Here is a 17682-nt window from a genome sequence, read left to right as displayed (position 1 = left end):
ATAGTGGAAAAGTCTTGCTGTGATAGGGCCAGCAGCACGGGAACTTCAGACCTGTCGCTTGCCCGACCGCTCAAGTGCCAATTGTCACTCGCGCCATTTGACAATTGGCAGGACCAATGCGCTTGTTGCTGTTGGAAAAGACTGCGTGTAGCATGCCAACTCCAGACTTTAGGTAATGGAGATCAAGGATCAGTTCACAGCGGTGTCCCCGGCCTGCGCCTCCGCAGGAGCAAAGCCCTTTCCTTGCCCCTGAAAAACGTAGCCCGGAGGTCGCCAATCGAACAGGTCCATCGCCTCAGTACTCCACGGCCCCACATCCTTGTCGACTGGCGGTGATGGTGGCGTAGATGCCCGCCGGGCAGTCTTTGACGGTACCGCTATTTGCAGGCTCGTAGAACGTTGAACCATCTTCTTCGTCCCTTTTGAAGCGGTACGACCTCCTGCGTTGGGTCTGGCAGCAGTAGATGGCTTGTCTTGATTGGGCCTGTGGTCGTTTTCGGATCGCACACGACGTTTGTAAGGTGGCGAGGCGGCCTTGTCGGGAGCAGCAGCCGGTGGAGCGGCATTGGATCCGCGGAATTTGGAAACTTGCGCTCTCGATGCCACATCGCTCGTACTTGATTGGCCCTTGCGACCGACAGTTGGAGCCCTCTCGAGGCCATTCGACAACTCAGCCTCACGCCCTGGGAGTGATTTTGAGGCACGATCACTGCGCACTTTTTGCCGGTATCGGCCGACGCCTTCACCAGGCGCAGCTTTCTCAGGGGGGTCTTCAACCTCGTCTGGCGGTGACGACGGCGTCAAGCCGTTGTCGAGTCTTGGTATCTCTGAAGTTCGCTTGACGTACCTTGGACCAATTGAGTTTTGGACGTTCGGGTCATTGGGCCGCGAGACACTGCGGTATTTCATAGCCACACCGGTGTCCCGGTCTTGAGGAGTCTCTTGGCAAAACAACATTTTTTTCCGAGGGCCTGCTTTCAACTTCAAAGTCTTGCGTTGCGGAGATGACTGCCGCTCAGGATGCTTTTCGGCATTCTTAGCAACTTTGTGTGGGAGCACCGTTGCTTCTTGGACCCCAGTGACTTTGCTCGTGGTGCTAACAGGAGGCGAAGGACTACGTTCAGGAGGTCGTTCTCGGTGAAGCGGTCGAGGGCGGGATTCAGGAACTGCTGCTCTAACATTTGGCACGGGTCTTTGCATCGGTCTTTGCATTGTTCTTCCGCTGGTAAAGGCGCTAAGATGGGATAGGTTTGGGGGCGTGTTTGGCAAGGTGACATCAGACATGGGCTCCTCGACATCAGAGGTAATGTCCACAACCTCGTGGGGTACTGTCCGGCCAGGAACTCGATTTGCTAATGGTGTTTGGCGCTCAAGCGGAGGAGCCATGATTCCTCGGCTTCCTGAAGACCTCTCGCATTGGAGCGCGCGCGATTTGGGAACGGGCGTTTTGATGTCTTTTGCAGCATTCCAAGTCTGTCCAACCTCTGCGACTCTTTGCCTTTTGGCGTTCCTCTCCACGGCCGCCCAATTTGTTGCTTGGTTGGCCTGCCTTTCTTCAAACGGCGACCTTTGGGGAAGTGCAGCTTTGCCGATGGGCCCTTTGGGAGTCCCAAGCACAGCGCTGAGAGGACGGTGGAGCGGCTGCGACGCGGCGGTCGAGCGAATGCCGCTGCTCCTCACTCCCGGCAGCGGTAGCCTCGGGTTCCTCTGAACGCCCATTTCTGTCCCTACTTCTCTCGGTCTCTTCTGAAGTATCGGTGTCAAGTCGGTTTGGGTGGTGGATTTGCGCTCGGCGACTTCGACCATGACTCCATTTTCCAGAGTAAGCTCGGCGCCTTCGTACATCTCGTCGCCCTCCTTCCAGTGCGTATCGCCAATGTGGTTTCGCGAGTCATCGTAGACCATGGCGCGCTTGTTAAACGTGTGAAACTTGAGAAAGCCATCTTGCCATCGCTTCTGCTTGCGGCGGATGTCGTGGGTGTAGAGACAGGTGAATTCGTGGACGGGCGCGGTGTTCTGCGACGGAGGTACGCCTGGAAGCGTGCCAGGAGGGACCGATGTCATGATGGAGTCGAAAGTCGCATGTCGCGATGGTTGAAATGGGGTTGAGGTGGACTGCTTGGCTCGCTGTGGGTTGACGCGTTGGCGTCAGACATGAAGCGCGACAGGGGCCCCCAGAGAGTCAGGCCCGAGCGGGCGGCGCCCCCGCTAGCTGCGCAGCTTAAGCTCCACCACTCCACGTATGCTCGTCACCTCCTTCGCCTCTCACCACAACACAACCTCCGCAATTGGTGCTTTTTCTCACCAAATCCTCTCTTTTATTTTGCATTTTAATTGCTGCCGCTGCGGGCACTGCCGTCCATCTCCACCATGCAGCGAATCCAGCGCAAAGTGGGGTCCTTTCTCCCCCGCGGCGAGGACGACGCCCAGGTCGCGACCATCGTGGCCGAGTTTAAGGAGGTTGACCAGATGCTAGGAAAGGTGAGCAGCTTGTTCTATGATCTTCTTCTCGTCGCTGACAATCGTCTAGCTCCTCGATGCGACCAAGAATTGGCGCGACGCGTGGTCCCAAATCCTCAACCACGAACACATGCTCGTCTCCGAGTTCGATGCTCTCTACAAACCCATCACGGCCGTCGGCGAAATCTCCAACAGTGGACACATTCCTTCCGAAACACCTCGAGAGACTGCAGAGCGGACAGCAAGGCTGAAGAGCTTGTACACGGATCTGAAGAATGATTTGAACGAGGACATTTCCCTCATGGACTCGCGGCTGCTCCGCCCCATGCAGAATGCGCGCCAGAGCATCAAGCCCATGTTCAAATCAATCCAAAAGCGCGAGGACAAGAAGGTGCTTCAGCTCCTACCCCCTATTCACCTCAATGTCTGCTGACACGTTTAGCTCGACTACGAACGCTACAAGAGCCGCGCCGAAAAGATTGAAAACTCATCCCACCGTTCCGCTCGCGACGATTCCGCCCTCGCCAAACACCGGATAGACATGGACAGGACGCTTACAGAGTTCGAGGCTGCAGATCACCACCTGCAATCGCATCTTCCGCGAGTAACGGGGGCCGTGCTATCCCTGCTCCCATTCCTCCTTTGCACAGTCGTCGAACTCCAAAACAGCCTGGTTGCCAGCCTCTACACTGTCCAACACGAGTACTGCCAGCAGTATGGATTCCCGTCACCGCCGCCGGAGATGCCAGAGGTCCTGGGCGAGTGGGACGCAACCTTTACGCCACTGCGCAAGGAGCTCGAAACAAGCTTCAAGCTGCTGGTCAACTCGAACGTGGTCCGGCAGCCCATGGAGCTCCCAGAGCAAAAGCACGACACCTACACCGGCTTCAACATCCGCAACAAAGCATCAGACAACTTTAACTCGGGGCGCGCGCGCCTCGGAAGCGCCCCGTCGTTCAATTCGCTGCGGTCAAGCTCCAACACGACGGCCGGCGAAGAGAACCCTCCGCCCAAGCCACCGCGGCCGCGCGGCGGCCCGCCATCCCCGGAGCAGCACGGCGCCGCCTCTCCCCCAGCGCTGAACCTGGCATCACGGCCAAAGATTGGATCCAAACCGCGCATGCCGTCTTCGTCGTCGCCGTCATCGACTCTGGCCCCCTACGACGGCGGCGCCCGGCGTCCGTCATCGTCCAACTCGTACTCCCCCGCACCGCCATACCCGCAAGACCCGCCCGACTACTTCGTCGCAGCGCGCCCTCACTCCAACGGCGCAACGACGCCTGGCGCCAACGGCGGCGTGCCGACGCCGCTGCAAGGGCTGGCGGCGGGCATCGCGGCCAAGAAGAAGCCGCCGCCGCCGCCGCCCAAGAAGAAGTTTGACATGCCCCAACCGCGCGCCGAGTACGTGACGGCGCTGTACGACTTTGACGGGCAGGGCCCCGGCGACCTGGCGTTCCGCGAGGGCGACCGCATCCGCGTGGTCAAGAAGGACGGCGACGCCATGGACAGCTGGTGGCAGGGCGAGCTGCGCGGCGTGCAAGGCAGCTTTCCGGCGAATTACTGCCGTGCGGGATGAGGGTGTTGTGGAGAGAAAGGTGGTGGTTGCATCATTTTGTTTGCGGGGTTGGGAGGGGAAGGGGGAAGAGGGCATCCTTGTGCGCAGTCAGCCAGCCGGGGAAGGAGAAGGAGGAAGGGATGGCGAGCAAGTCTCTCACTCGCTTCTTGGTGGTGGCTTGGGGATTGCACGAGGGATTTTCGATTGTCTGAACAGGCCGTCGGGGCATGCAAGCAGGCGGGCGAGCGAGCGAGCGAGCGAGCGAGCGAGCAGTGAAGCCGTACGGCATGGCACCTACCTATGTAGCTGGACAACCAGGGCAGGAAGAGAGAGCAAGGAGACACAGACGGACGACAGGACGCACGCAGTAAGAAGACAGGCGAAGCAGAGCAGAAGAGCAAGTAGAGCAAGCCAGCCACCCTCCTCACCCCTCAGGCGGCGGGCAAATGCTCTATCCATTAATACCAATACCAACCCACCAACCTATCCTATCCTATTAATACTACTTCTACTGAACCATAACGAGACCAATACCTAAACACCTCGTGTAGCGTAGCGACTGTGATTTATGGCGCGGCGCAGCGTAGTGTTGGTGCAGCAGGACGTGTAGGTAGGCGAAGAATGAGAAGGAGGTATACTTTATTTGTATAGTTAGTCGCGAGAAGACGTGTGGGCATGTAGGCACATAGCTAGTCAAACCAGACAGACAGACGGACTTCCATGGTCTGTCACTAGTGTGTGAAGCCACTGCTGTATATGATATTACAGGTAGAGAGGCCTACTTACTTATACTACGACTATTTCTCCCCTCGAGCCAGGTAAATTGTAAAGCGTCTCTTAGGTATCTATCTTCTAGTCTCTTGTCCTTTCCTTTTACTATAAGAACTCGCTATAGAGGATAATTCCACCTTCTTAATATCTAAACGTCTTTTTCCTGCATCGAAGCACTACAAAGGATTTTACTTTTACTCGGAACTAGAACAAAAAGGCCACCTAGAGAAAATTAGGATTGTGGAATATAACACCACCACCACCACCGTAAATGGCACACGGCGACCTTTGAGGATTGAAGAATAATAGGATTAATGAACGCTGTCTGTATACGTAGGCAAGCCAACCAGCCCTCCATCCATCCAGCCAGCCAGCCAGCCAGCCAGCCAGCCCACTCTTCTCAGCCTCCATCCACTCCTCAGACACTGTGCACACTTCCCACACTTCCCCGACTCCATCCACACTCCTCAGCCCCCCCCCCCCCCCCCCCCCCCCCCCCCATGCGCTGTCGCCATCATCAAAGTCGCATCATCCCTCCCAATGACGCTCCACTGCAACCAACCACAAATCAGGGGGGATCGCTCGCTCGCATCGCTCGCTTACGGTACGAATAATAGTGTAGTAGTACTAGTGTAGTGGCGTGGCGTGGCGGAAACGGGCCGTCGCGTGCGCATCTGCCGCCAGCGCATCGCTCACGTCGCCTTCTTCTCTCATCCTCTCCTCCACTCTCCACTCCCTTCTCCTCCTCTCATCATATCGTACACAGCACCCACTAACAATCAACCACTACCATTACTCTTTTTCATCACCATTGCCGCCGCGGTTGCGCTGCCACAAATCCGACTCCTTCGGCGTCACATCTCAAGCCATCGTCCGTTGCGGCAGGTAGTCGCGCAGCGCATCCCTGAGGCCGTCTTGGTACGTGTACGCCAGGACGACGGCGACGGCGGCGAAGAGGACGGCGCTGTCAAACAAGGACGTCAGCTCATCAACCAAAAGCCAAGGATCAACGACATCGGTCTCGTCATGATTGCAAAAGATCCAGGCTAAGGTGCTAGCAGGCAATGGAAAGAAACCCAAAAAACGAAAAAGTCGATGAAGAAAAGCAAAAAGGCTCAGGAACAAAAAAAACCAGGCACACTTACGTAGCACGACCGCGTCCGCCACAGACCCGCTCAACCCAGCGGCCAATGGCAAAGAGTGCGCCACCGCCAGAGCCAGAGCCAGCGGTCTGACGTTTCCTATCCGGCTTCGAGGAGGCAGCGGCGGAGGCGACAGCCTTGGACTCCTCCTGCTCTTCAGCCACCGGCGACGATCTGGAATCCTCATAAAACGTCTTGGTCTGCGCGTCCGAGGGAGGAGGCAGGGCAAAGACCGAATCAGCACGCCCCTGCTCCTTCTCCTTACTCGCAGCAGAAGTAGAAGCCGAGTCGTTCGTCGGCGTCAGCGGAGGCGTAGGGACGGATCCAACCGCAACGGTGCGCGCATGGTGCTGTCGTTCAGCCATGCCATCGCGCTGCACATTCAGCTCAGAACCAATCGCCGCATCGTCTTCCTCTTCGCCCTCCTGGATCGAGTCCAAGGGGGAAGGCGGGGGTAGGTCGTCCGCATTGGCGCTCCTTGATTCCGGTGAGTTTGAGGCCGAGTCTTCGGGGATGGACTGGTCCTCTTCCAGCCGCTGCTCCATGGATCGAATGTGCTCGTAGATGGTGTCGCGCCTGGTCGGGAAGGGTTCGATGGCTGGGTCGTTGGGGTCTTCCTGGTCCATCATGTCCTGGAGAGATGGCGTCTTGTGTCCTGAGCCCGAAGCATCCTCGCCGGGCGGCAGGGCAATCGACTCGTGCCGGAAAAGAGGCACGTCTCCCTTGAAGTCGATGGGCTGAAAGTCGTCAGGATTAATGGCATCGTCATCGTCGTCGGTGCCGTTGCTGCTCCCGCTGCTTACGGCAACGGCAACCTCGTGACTGAACAGCGGTGCTTGTTGAGGAGGAGCCTCGGACGACATGGACTCGTGGGGTAACAAGGGCACCTTATCATCTGCAGGAGTATGCTCGATAAGCGCGTCGTGTCCCACGGCGGCGGCAACGTCTGGGTGCAACGATGCAAGACCCTTGCCATCTGACTCAGCTGATACGATGACCTTGTCGGGGTCTGCATCGGCCTTGCGTTTTTCATGCGCAACCTTTTGGCCAGATGTAGCACCAGGACCGAAGTCGTCGCCGTGGCTGGGCGCGTCGTCGACCTTTTCCACCACGACTGCGGGCACGGGCGACGAAGAACGCGACTGGGGAAGATCCGGATCCGATTCTGCATTGCACAATTAAAATTCCGATTTAGCAGCTGATTACAACGAGCAAAAGCTGTATGACGACGACGCGCTTTTTTTTTTTTTTTTTCTTCGAGTCTCAAGAAACCGTGCAGCTTGCCGCATTTCGCGACGCGGATACCGTGCCTGGGAGATGAACGAAAACCCACTCCTCCGAGCACTTACCCTTCCCAGGCTTGTGGTCTTGGTTCAGCTTCGCCCCACGCGACCAGACTTCAGGTGCAGACTCGACCCTCTCCAGTCCTTGCTCCTCCTCTTGGCCGACGTCCGCGCCCTGGCGAGGAAGCGGATCTTTCGGTTCGACGATGAGAAGGTTGTTGCTGTTGCCAAAGCCGTCCGAGACTGAGCCGTCAGCTGGAGTTTGGGGGAAATCGAGCAATGGGCTTACCTGTTGGAGCATTGTCGTCGCAGACCCACCAGTCGCCAGGGCCAAGCCTGAACTTGTACTGGTACTCGCCAGCCTCGACGGCGTCAAACTTTTTTTCAAAGACGAGGTCGCCCGAGGGAGTGCGCTCCTGCTTGACGTCCATCTCGACGACTTGCCATGGAGGATTGGTCAAGGAGGTGGCGACGTAGACGGGCGGGTTGGTGTTGGGGTGGAAAAAGGTGATGGTGACAGGGATCTTGGGCCTAGAAAGATCCATGGCGTCGGCCGTGTTGGATGATGGTCGGCGGTGGAAATAGCGAGAAGGACGGAAGGACCTGAATGACTTGTTTTTCGAAGACGAGCGATGAATTGTCTGGGGCCGTTCCTGGGAGGAGAGAGTAGAGGTCAAGGGTGCTGAGAAACTTAGGTCAGCTTCCGAGGCGGCGGCTTTTGGGTTTTGTTTGAAATTCTTGGAGGCGGGCGGGGGTTTGAGGAGAGGCATTGCGATGGAATGACGCTATGGTGGAACAACAAAACAGGGTGAAGAGGTGGTAAGGAGATGACGGGGGTTGTGACAGGAATTGGAGGCGAGACTTACAGGTGAGTGAGTGGTGAGGATTGCTGCTGCCGCGGGAGGGGGAGTGAGAGGGAGAAGGAGAGGGAGGGAGAGTGTTGATATGGAGCGAGGGTAGTCGTAGGTAGTGAACCACGGAAGGCGCGTCCGCAAGCGATGGAGAGGCCGTCCGTCTACAGCCTGGCGTCAGTGGAGAGGAGGAGGAGAACGAGATGAATGCGCATTTCAGTCCGCCGTGTCCCCCCGTCCGTTGGGGATTCTGAGCCAGGGATGCTCCAGTAACCCTAGCCACCGTCTGGGGTCGGCATTGGCTACGCGACAGGACGGTTGGGGTTGAAGTCAAGGAAAAGCTTCATGTCGCGCAGCCTCGTCTTCCGTCTACCTAAAGTACTTCTCCTCATTGTGGTGCATTGGATGTTGATGCAGTGCATTCTCCACCATCACGATCAAAACATTCACTTGTTCCCCTCCTCCCCGCACCCCAGGATCATCGCCGTCCCTCGCCAAGCTCCAGCAACCTCAACACCACGACCGCCCGTCTTCTTATCATACCGCACTCACCACAGCCAGCAACCTGACCCTCCTTCCTTCCCGCCGCCTGCACTACCTCTAGCGCCCGCCTGTCAAACCACAGCTGCCACAAGCCGTCACCGCGTCCCTTATCTCGACAAGACTAACAATGCCTACTCTCTGCCAGCCTTTTCGTGCTGCGTCGACCCGTGCAGCCTGATGTGTGCATGTACTCCGAATAAATTGCAATTGCATTGCCCTCCCACTCCCCTCAAGGCTGCATGTCTGTCGTGCAATGTGCTGCATCCAAGAGGCGTTTGTTGCTTGCTCGCGCCCGGTTGACGCTGCGCCAGGGGCGCGACTATGGCTGCTGGTTTCCGTTGCCACCACCAACATCACCGCCATGCCCGTCTTCTGCCCTACCGAGAGACTGAGGCACATTTCCCTGCCCTGGCCTTCTCTGCTCTGCCCTGCCCTGCCCTGCCCAGCTCCCTCCTCACTACCGCACCGCACACATGCACGCCAAGCAAGCAAGCCACCGGGCATCGAGCAGAAAAGCCTCTCCACCTTCGTCTAGCTGATCCATCATGCCACAGCACGTGACGTGCAGACACGGCAGTTGGATCCTCCAGATGGTTATTCCGGCACCGGCTGGGGGCGGGAGCGTGGGCAGGGGTAGCATCTCCACCGAGGGCGCGAGCAACGAGCAAAGCGAGTGGACCGGGGGCAACAACCCACGCAAGCAACAAGCACGCAGTGGCGCCGAGAACACAGGGCGCTTCGACTGCACTTGCAATTCCAAGGCAGCGTGCGCCACAGCTGCTCAGTGGCACCCCCCCCCCCCCCCCCCCCCCCCCGTCCCCTCCCCCCCCCAAGACTCCTTCTAGACCACCCATGCACGGGAAACCGCGCTGTTTTCGCAACCTGACGCCACTTCTAGTCGTCGGTCGAGTCGAGTCAAGGCGAAGAACACCTGGGGCACCTTGAGGGCTGGCTGTTGTGGTGGATGGAATGGCATGCGAAGGCACAACTTTCACGGGGAAAAAGACAGCACAACGCTCACGTCGAAGAAACTGATTCCGCCGATTGAGCTCCAAGCTGAAAGCCGGTCCTGCTTGATTCCTTCCTCGAAGGTGGGTATTTCTTGTTCTGACCTCTCGGCCGTCTTGCACACACCAGTCACCACCACGCGCGACCTGCCTGTCAGGAGTGCCTCGGCTGAATTGGGCTGCGACCCGAGTGCTTCTTCCCTTCTGTTCCTCGAAAATGCAGGGATTTGTCCGCCGCGCGAGACGTGTGAGAGCGGAGGCTGCAAAGGCAGAGGAAGCGGGAGGAGTTGTGTTTTCTTCTGCTGGTCTAAAGCGGCGATGATTGATAGGGAGATGGCGCAGCAGGTGTCCACGGTGACTGTGTCAAGTCGAAGGCTTTCGATGTCGGACAGCGGATGAGACGGACGGCGTCATCGGTGGGATATGGGTTGGGATAGCTGGATCTTGTTTTGTTGCAGAGGGTGTCCGTCGAGCTTGGTGTGGCCGGTAGGTTTTCTCTCAGCCCCGTTTATTTCTGACGTCGCCGTCTTCCCTCGAGTAGGACCGGCGCTCTCTCGACCTTGACCGCGACCGCGACACAGACCTGGAAGCCGAACGGTCGCTCTCTCTGCTCCTGCTCCTGCTTCTACTCCTCCTCTCAACCTCCACACCACTGCTATACGCGCCCTCCTCCCTCTCCAGATCCCCGTCCCCCTCCCCCTCCTCATCCAATTCATCCACCTCGTCTCCCAACGGACTAACCCTGGGATCCAAGAGCTCCAAATCCTCCAGCAGGGTGCGCGGGGGCAATTTCCACAAACTGGTAGCGCAAACGCGGTCCTTGGTGAGCAGGTCGTCGACAAAGTCGTCGACGTACGTCAGGCGGAAGCCGTCCTTGGTGCGGCGTTTGAGCTTGCGGCCGTCGGCCAGCAGCGGCTCCAGCGTCTTGTAGATATCGACCGGCTCCCATGCGAGGCGGATGTAGAAGGCGGCGAGCGCGCGCAGGTACTTGAATTCGTTGGTTGAGGTCGTGTTGTGCGTGCCGTCTGGGGTTGCGGTTTTTGCATCCGTGTCGTCCTGCTCTCCCTCCTCCTCCTCCCCCTCCCCACCCGGCCAATTCAAATACGCCAACAGCACCTCCCTCTCAGGCACCAACTGCAGCATCTTAAACGCCAGACACAAAAACGGCGTCGGCTTGCCCATGCCGCCGTACGTGCCACCGACGGCGTTCAACTCGACGGCCCGATCGCACAGCGTGGCCGCGTTCAGCCCGAAGCACTGCTCCTTCCAGTAGTACGACTCGGTGATGCGGTCGCGCACCGCCTTCTCGAAGAGCAGCGCCGGGTTCTGCCCGCGGATCAGCGCGCCGCTGTACCCGCGCTCGTCGAGGAGCGCGCGCGCGTCGGCGCTGTGCGTTGTGCTCATGGTTGCGGACGAGGGCGGAGGGAGGACGGGAGAGGTGAGGTCGTGGGTGGTGGGTGGTAGGTGGTAGGTGTTGTGAGAAACGACTGGATTGGGTCGATTGTGGAGGTTGATGGCGCGGTGGTTGGTGGTTCGTGGTTGGCTTGGTTGACAGGTTTGGAGCTTGAGAAACTTCAAACTCCAGACGTGACGGGACGGAATTGCTGCGCACAGGCCACAGCCCACGAACGCCAAGATATATAGGGCTGAACTTACATGGATGGCTGCCTCTACATTTTTGGACACCAATCAATCAATTCACGCAGCGTGAGTACATGTAGACTGTAGGAAGACAGAGCGCAGTATTTATTTCTACACAAGTTTATCCTAAAATGAAGCCTCGAACTACCTGTATTCACATTAAATCCAGCGCAGCAGCAGCTACTACAAAAGACGTGCCCCTTACATTACCGGTCCAGTCCAGCACACAATTCCAGAACTAAATTGAAAGGGGGAAGATGCATCCCCCCCTCTTAGCTCTAGCCTTCTAGGTATAATAGAGAAAGGAGTCACGACACCTCAAAACAGCATGACCATGCCCCTGAGTTGAGTTTGTGTTGGTAGTAGTGGTAGAGCAGAGCTCGGGCGACCCCACACACAGACACCGGTCACTCGCAAACAGCGCGATCATCGCGACGGCATCTCAAGTCCCCCGCCAACACCAGAGGCCATGCGGGCAAGGTCGAGAACGCGCAACACCCTTGTATACCAGATTGCACAGAGCTTGAAAAGACAACAACGTTGGAGGTCAGGTCAAGTCGAGAAATGTGTCGTGCGGAAAGGCGGGCGGAGGCGGAGCTATTCCGCCCCCAGCTCAGCCTGGCGCTACCTTGCCTACATGTACCAGGATCATGGGCGTTGCTCGTGTCAACGGGGCGCTTGTAAACAACAACGACACCATGCAGCAGCAGCAAGCGCCGCCGCCGCCCAAATAATGACCTGCTGCTACTGACACTTCAATCTACTTTTGGGCGGCGAACACGAGCACCAAGCACTCACATCAGTCGCATTTCCTTGCTTTTGGGCCTGCATTGAGAGAAAGAGAGAAAGCAACCCACCGCATCGCCGCGACCATGGTCTTGCTCACGAGCGGCCAGGTGTCGATGGTGTTGTCTTCGACAATCGGTATGTCACCTACATTGACCGACGCTGCTGCGCTGCGTCGCGCGCTGCCCTTGGCACTTGGCCCACCACCCATCAACCTGCCTCTCTACCAGCTAACCCTCTCCTCACACAGTCTTCATCTTCACATTCCTGCTCTTCCTCTCCGGCTACCTCCTGCAGCAACAAACCGTGCGCGGTCTGCAAGCAGCGATCAAGCCGCGGCTGCCCGCGCCAGCGAAAATCGAGACGACCTACGACCCGCACGCGCGCCTGGCGCGGCGGCCCGGCTTTCGCGACGCCGCGTACGACAACTTGCTCCAGGAGACAGAGGTGCGCTGGCAGAAGCTGGGGTTTGTGCAGTTGGTCCGCAGTCATGACGAGGTGTGCACCGCGCTCATGCTGTTTGCGGATTTGCATCGTGATCGGAGCCCTGCGATGAGGGTGTTGCTGTTTCCGAGGGCGTGGATTGATGATGATGAGGAAGGCGATCCGCTTTTGGTGACGAGCAGGAGGCTGCTGAGGACGGCCGTGAGGAGGTACAAGGTGGTGTTGAGGCCGATTGGGCCGCTCAAAGCTGCGCAGGGTGCGTTTGCCTACCTACCTACCTTTTGCGACGGCTGCGTAGCTAACACTGTGCCAGATTCAGAGTCTGCGTACTCGTTGACGAGCATCTTTTCGCTGGCGGATTTCGATCGCTTGATTTACCTTGCGCCGTCAGGGCTCATCATTGATTCTCTCGCGTTGGACTCGCTGCTTGCATTCTCGCCGCCAAAGCAACTCGCAGCGCTGCCAGCCGACCCCTCGGCGTCAAAGATCTCGACGAGCTTCATGGTGGTGCAGCCATCGACGACGACGTTCAAGGAGCTGTCGGCCGCGCGCGCCGCCGAGCAGCATCGCAGTGTCTCGGACGACGAGGCGCTGTTCCAAAGCTTCTTTCCCGCGCGGTCGTCGCTGCTGCCGCCCAGTCTCGAGCTAGACACGACGCTGTACTACGAGTCCCGCGAGCTGCGGTCCCTGGGCGACCCGGAGGCGTTCAACTCGACGGCGTTTTTCGGCTCGACGGCGTACGTCAGGCTCACCGACCCCGAGCTGCCCGGCCCCGAGTACGACGTGCCGTACGGCAGGATGGTGGAGCTGCGGCCGGACAAGGGCGAGGCGCGGTGGGCGTGGGAGAGGCTGTATTTCAGGTTCCACCACCGCAGGATGGAGGTTTGCGGGCTGGACTTGCTGACGCCCAAGCGGTCCAGCAGGCAGGAAGAACACGCCGTGGTGGTTGAGAATGGCGGCGGGTCGACGGAGCTGTGAAGGGCATTTTTTTTTTTTTGTGGCGGGCGTTGTTTTTCTGGGCATTGCATGGCGTTTTGGGAGTATGTACAGACTGGCCGGAACAGGATTGACAGGATTGCCAGCGCCAAGTGATATAGACAGGAGAGGAATGCGGAGCAGGCAGTCCGATGGCGTCGATGGCAGAGCCGCACGCGGAAGCGCGGCGCCGGAAGCGGAGTCGAGGAGGTCAAAGGGAGTTGATGCAGTCGAGGGAGTCAACGTTGTCAGTAGTCTAGGCCTGCGTTAGGGTTCCCTCGAGCTGAATCCCTGTTTTGCGGGGGGCCCTCTGGGCTTTGTCGGGCTGGCTGGATGGTGTACCACGACATGGATGAAAGCAGGAGGCGACAAAGACGCGAGAGAGGAGAGAAGACAGAGAGATGTTGGCTGGCAGAAGCGAGACAGATTGACGACCGAAGCGGGGGGCAGAGGGTGCAGATCGGCCCTTGAATCGAGAGCTAAAGGGTCGCTATCGACGGTAGCGTGGTGTTTTTGCATCTGTAGAGTCGAGTCCATACAGTAGCCTTGACCAGTCTTTTGCTTCCAGTTGTATCCCCAGTCCTCCTCAATTCCCACCTTCCTGCCGAATCGGGACGCTGCCTGCCTGCCTGCCCGCTCTGCTCTGCTCTGCTCCCAGCACACGACCACCACCAGCAATCCTGCAGTCTGCTTCATCATTTCCTCGTCTTCTTTGTCTCTCCATTGGTCCAACCGCCTGGTCGGGTTAGGGATACTGTACCCTCGGGTCGCCTGCGCAGTCCATCGACAGTCCCTCATCGTCACCGCCTCAGCAGTGCACAACCGCAGCACCAACACCAACGACGCCCTCGGCTTGTTCTTGTCGACTTGATTGTTTACGTCGTTGTTGATTGCGCACTCCAAGGACGGACTTCACCTCCTGCTGCCCCAACGGACCGAAGACTGATCGTCATCGCGTCCGCCCGCCAGCCAGTGCAGCACCCTCCCCTCCAGGGCAGTCCCCAATAATCCTCGCTGCCGTCCTGGTCTGCTCCCACCCTACCACCCCTCCTCGCCGTCTTCTTCGTCCTGTTAGTCCTTGTTCACCCTCTCTCATCGTTTCCCCTCCGAACGCGTCCAGGATCGACGGCCAGATCCACCGTGCAGCAACTTGGGACTTGGGATACCTCCCCCAGGGCAGAGCTCACGCCGGCCAGAGCCAGGGTAGACTGCCCTCCTCCTCCCTGCAATTGACCGCTTCTATGCCGTCCTTGGGATTTTTGAAGAAGAAGCGGACGAAGGACTCGTCTGGTTCCCGCGACCTCAACATCGACTCGCCCTCGTCGCCCACCAAGGAAAAGGACACCTCGACGACACCCGTCACCCCTACCGCCGTCCCCTCGTCCTCCACCAACACCACCGCCGCCTCCTCCGACACGTCCTCCGCCCACCCGCCGACCACCCAACCCTCGTCGCAGCCTTCGTCGTCATCACACAACCCCCAGGACTCGCTCCTCCACTCGTCGCGCCCCGCCGAACCTATGAACTCGTCACCCTATCCGCAGCAGTACGGCCACCCGCAACCCACCGCATCCACCCCCCAGCCTTACCACCCGCAACCCCAACAATCCCACAACCTCCCAAGCATACAGAACCTCATCAACCCTTCCAACAATGCCGACGCATCGCAATCCTTTGCCAATGACGCGCAAGCAAAGGCAATGGCCCAGAACGGCCAGCCTGTGACGCCCAACGCGCAGCAACAACCCCAAGTCCGGACCACAAAGGGCAAATACTCGCTGGGCGACTTCACCATCCAGAGGACCCTGGGCACGGGCAGCTTCGGCAGGGTGCATCTCGTCCAGTCAAAACACAATCAGCGCTTCTACGCAATCAAGGTCCTCAAAAAGGCCCAGGTCGTCAAGATGAAGCAGGTCGAGCACACCAACGACGAGCGCAAGATGCTGCAAAAGGTCAAGCACCCCTTTTTGATCACGCTGTGGGGCACCTTTCAGGACTCCAAGAACCTGTACATGGTCATGGACTTTGTCGAGGGAGGCGAGCTGTTTAGCTTGCTGCGAAAGTCGCAGGTATGATCCTAACCGCCATTGCCCGCCGTCGTGCTGACCCGCAACCAAGCGCTTCCCCAACCCCGTGGCCAAGTTTTACGCCGCCGAGGTGACGCTGGCCCTCGACTACCTGCACTCGCTCAACATCATCTACCGCGATCTCAAGCCCGAAAACCTGCTGCTCGACCGGCATGGCCACCTCAAGATTACCGACTTTGGCTTTGCAAAGGAAGTGCCCGACATTACATGGACGCTTTGTGGAACCCCAGATTATCTCGCACCCGAGGTAGTGGCTTCCAAGGGATACAACAAGTCGGTAGACTGGTATGTGCACGCCCCGATCTGCGTCGCCCTGGACAATCAATGCTGAGTCTTCTAGGTGGTCGCTTGGAATTTTGATCTTTGAAATGCTGTGTGGATTCACGCCGTTCTGGGACAGCGGGTCGCCGATGAAGATATACGAAAACATCCTCAAGGGGCGCGTCAAGTACCCGCCCTACGTGCACCCGGACGCCCAAGACCTGCTGCAGAAGCTCATCACGCCGGACCTGACGAAGCGGCTGGGCAACCTGCACGGCGGGTCCAAGGACGTGATGCAGCACCCGTGGTTCGCCGAGGTGACGTGGGAGCGCCTGGCCAAGAAGGACATTGACGCGCCGTATGTGCCGCCCGTCCGCGCCGGCGCCGGCGACGCCAGCCAGTTCGACAAGTACCCCGAGGAGACGGAGGCGTACGGCCAGGCCGGCGACGACCCGTACGATACTACTTTCCCTGGTTTTTAGATGCTGACAGACTACTAAACGCTTCATAGACACGGTCACCTGTTCAACGAGTTTTGAGTAAAAGTGGCATTTGTTAGGTTGTTGTTGTTGTTGGAGGTTTTTGGAGGGTTGGGGAGGGGAAGGCTCGTGGCGTAAGTAAGGTGCCTGCGGTAAGGCATGACGACTGGAGGCGGATGAAGGACGCAAAGGACGCAGAGAAAGGTACCTATCCTGAGGCTCAGTAGCGCCATCCATTATTGCTCTCATTCTCTCATTCTCTCTGTTGCAAAAGACCTTTACAGATTGATGCTGCCCCTCTCCCCAGTCAAGAAATCTGGCATGGCAGCCTTTCTGTCGTCGCCAGGACACCAACTACTACCAACAACGGACAGGCCTAACAAGACAGGACAAAGACAGTAACGCGAGTTGTCTCTCTATTTCTCTATTCCTCTTTTTCTCTCATCATCTCTATCTATCCACCTCTTTGGGCGCACCTGATGTCGCTTCATGGATGGCGTCGTCAGGTGTGTTGGCGCGTTGGTGCGTTCAGTTGGTGGGCGGACATTGGATGGTACGAGACGGATTTTCCGAGCAAATATAGATGGGAACGGCAATCACAGTGGGGGGATTTGATGGAGGCAGCGGAAGCGGAAAGGGGCGGGAGCAGAAGATTCGGCAGTCACCAGTGTTAGTTTGCACCTCACATTCTGAAAAAGTTGAAAATACTGTATGATGGCGGATGCCTTTGGACATGATATGAGTTTGGGTGCGGAGTTAAGCTTTCCCCCGCTGTAAAGACGGTGACGGCTTTTGACTGGCGATGTGAGGCGGGTGTGGCGGCGACGGGACGGGGACGGTGAGCTTAGGAGTAAAAGAAGCATTTGGTGCTTGGCACTCTCCTGTCCGAGGATGTCGAGTTTGTGCGGAACAACTGATGGTGTTGAGCGACGACGGGAGCGATGATGGAGGAGTGGCAGCAGTGGTCACAGACTGCTCTGCCCGGGGCCAAAAGGCGAGTGGCTGAGCATCAGGAGGACGTCCTGCAGGCCTCCTGTCCAGTAGTAACTAGTTCGTGTGCCTGCAGGCTGCAAGACATCGTTCTTCCGTTCTCCCTCAACCCAGCACTCGAGGCAATCCAGGAACCAACCTAACCATTCAGGCACTCTCGACACGCTCTCCCTCGCCATACATAGAACCTCGTCTGCTCCACTTCATTGGCCACCGCTGTCGTCATCGTTGGATGCCCGCTGGGGGGCTGTGCGAGGCTTGAACTCGGCTAACTAAGCGTTCGCTCCTGGACCTCCGACGGCGACCTCTTCGACTGCTTGCACGACGGACGCCGAGAGTTTTGGGAAGCAAGAGTCAAGAAGAGCAAGGTTCTTTGGTGTTGCATGCAGGCAGAAAGACAGAGGCCT

The 17682-nt window shown here is 58.2% G+C and overlaps 8 protein-coding genes across 8 annotated transcripts; 4 read left to right on the top strand and 4 right to left on the bottom strand.

Annotated features, from left to right (window-relative positions):
- Positions 1–1422: 1422 nt before the first annotated feature.
- On the bottom strand, positions 1423–2064 carry BKA78DRAFT_248790 (uncharacterized protein; the record flags this gene model as incomplete). Its single annotated transcript, XM_066884421.1, has 1 exon — positions 1423–2064. A coding segment is annotated over one exon (642 nt), but the record flags the coding sequence as incomplete, so codon positions are not given.
- A 184-nt stretch (positions 2065–2248) lies between these two features.
- On the top strand, positions 2249–4279 carry BKA78DRAFT_335524 (uncharacterized protein). Its single transcript, XM_066890222.1, has 3 exons — positions 2249–2481; positions 2531–2851; positions 2903–4279. The coding sequence occupies exons 1-3, from the start codon at positions 2371–2373 to the stop codon at positions 4034–4036; spliced, it is 1566 nt and encodes a 521-aa protein (XP_066746046.1). The 5' UTR covers positions 2249–2370; the 3' UTR covers positions 4037–4279.
- Positions 4280–5927: 1648 nt separating this feature from the next.
- On the bottom strand, positions 5928–7756 carry BKA78DRAFT_350578 (uncharacterized protein; the record flags this gene model as incomplete). The annotated part of the gene is made up of 3 exons (XM_066891022.1): positions 5928–7093; positions 7278–7454; positions 7501–7756. The coding sequence occupies 3 exons, from the start codon at positions 7754–7756 to the stop codon at positions 5928–5930; spliced, it is 1599 nt and encodes a 532-aa protein (XP_066746045.1).
- A 204-nt stretch (positions 7757–7960) lies between these two features.
- Positions 7961–8944, top strand: BKA78DRAFT_91208 (uncharacterized protein). Its single transcript, XM_066893953.1, has one exon. The coding sequence runs from the start codon at positions 8408–8410 to the stop codon at positions 8903–8905; it is 498 nt and encodes a 165-aa protein (XP_066746044.1). The 5' UTR covers positions 7961–8407; the 3' UTR covers positions 8906–8944.
- Positions 8945–10110: 1166 nt separating this feature from the next.
- Positions 10111–11016, bottom strand: BKA78DRAFT_293254 (PRP38 family-domain-containing protein; the record flags this gene model as incomplete). The annotated part of the gene is made up of 1 exon (XM_066886185.1): positions 10111–11016. One exon carries the CDS (start codon positions 11014–11016, stop codon positions 10111–10113), a length of 906 nt encoding a protein of 301 aa, XP_066746043.1.
- A 962-nt stretch (positions 11017–11978) lies between these two features.
- On the top strand, positions 11979–13478 carry BKA78DRAFT_307804 (uncharacterized protein). Its single transcript, XM_066887895.1, has 3 exons — positions 11979–12177; positions 12290–12739; positions 12797–13478. Exons 1-3 carry the CDS (start codon positions 12126–12128, stop codon positions 13459–13461), a joined length of 1167 nt encoding a protein of 388 aa, XP_066746042.1. The 5' UTR covers positions 11979–12125; the 3' UTR covers positions 13462–13478.
- Positions 13479–13593: 115 nt separating this feature from the next.
- BKA78DRAFT_91142 (uncharacterized protein) lies at positions 13594–14478 on the bottom strand. Its single transcript, XM_066893952.1, has one exon. It carries the CDS (start codon positions 14254–14256, stop codon positions 13726–13728), a length of 531 nt encoding a protein of 176 aa, XP_066746041.1. The 5' UTR covers positions 14257–14478; the 3' UTR covers positions 13594–13725.
- A 500-nt stretch (positions 14479–14978) lies between these two features.
- BKA78DRAFT_247789 (AGC/PKA protein kinase) lies at positions 14979–16288 on the top strand (the record flags this gene model as incomplete). Its single annotated transcript, XM_066884328.1, has 3 exons — positions 14979–15527; positions 15577–15830; positions 15886–16288. 3 exons carry the CDS (start codon positions 14979–14981, stop codon positions 16286–16288), a joined length of 1206 nt encoding a protein of 401 aa, XP_066746040.1.
- Positions 16289–17682: the final 1394 nt, after the last annotated feature.

This window comes from Phyllosticta capitalensis, assembly GCF_038381095.1.
Source record: "Phyllosticta capitalensis strain CBS 128856 chromosome Unknown BKA78scaffold_3, whole genome shotgun sequence".
Taxonomy (NCBI): domain Eukaryota; kingdom Fungi; phylum Ascomycota; class Dothideomycetes; order Botryosphaeriales; family Phyllostictaceae; genus Phyllosticta; species Phyllosticta capitalensis.
This window is presented reverse-complemented; position numbering and strand designations above follow the sequence as displayed.

Excerpts from the sequence above, each read along its gene's own strand:
- BKA78DRAFT_335524 (XM_066890222.1), top strand. The coding sequence starts at position 2,371 with ATGCAGCGAATCCAGCGCAAAGTGGGGTCCTTTCTCCCCCGCGGCGAG. Across the intron at positions 2,482-2,530 it reads TTGACCAGATGCTAGGAAAG|CTCCTCGATGCGACCAAGAA; the intron begins GTGAGCAGCTTG and ends ACAATCGTCTAG. Across the intron at positions 2,852-2,902 it reads AAAAGCGCGAGGACAAGAAG|CTCGACTACGAACGCTACAA; the intron begins GTGCTTCAGCTC and ends TGACACGTTTAG.
- BKA78DRAFT_91208 (XM_066893953.1), top strand. The coding sequence starts at position 8,408 with ATGTCGCGCAGCCTCGTCTTCCGTCTACCTAAAGTACTTCTCCTCATT.
- BKA78DRAFT_307804 (XM_066887895.1), top strand. The coding sequence starts at position 12,126 with ATGGTCTTGCTCACGAGCGGCCAGGTGTCGATGGTGTTGTCTTCGACA. Across the intron at positions 12,178-12,289 it reads GGTGTTGTCTTCGACAATCG|TCTTCATCTTCACATTCCTG; the intron begins GTATGTCACCTA and ends CTCCTCACACAG. Across the intron at positions 12,740-12,796 it reads GCCGCTCAAAGCTGCGCAGG|ATTCAGAGTCTGCGTACTCG; the intron begins GTGCGTTTGCCT and ends ACACTGTGCCAG.
- BKA78DRAFT_91142 (XM_066893952.1), bottom strand. The coding sequence starts at position 14,256 with ATGAGGGACTGTCGATGGACTGCGCAGGCGACCCGAGGGTACAGTATC.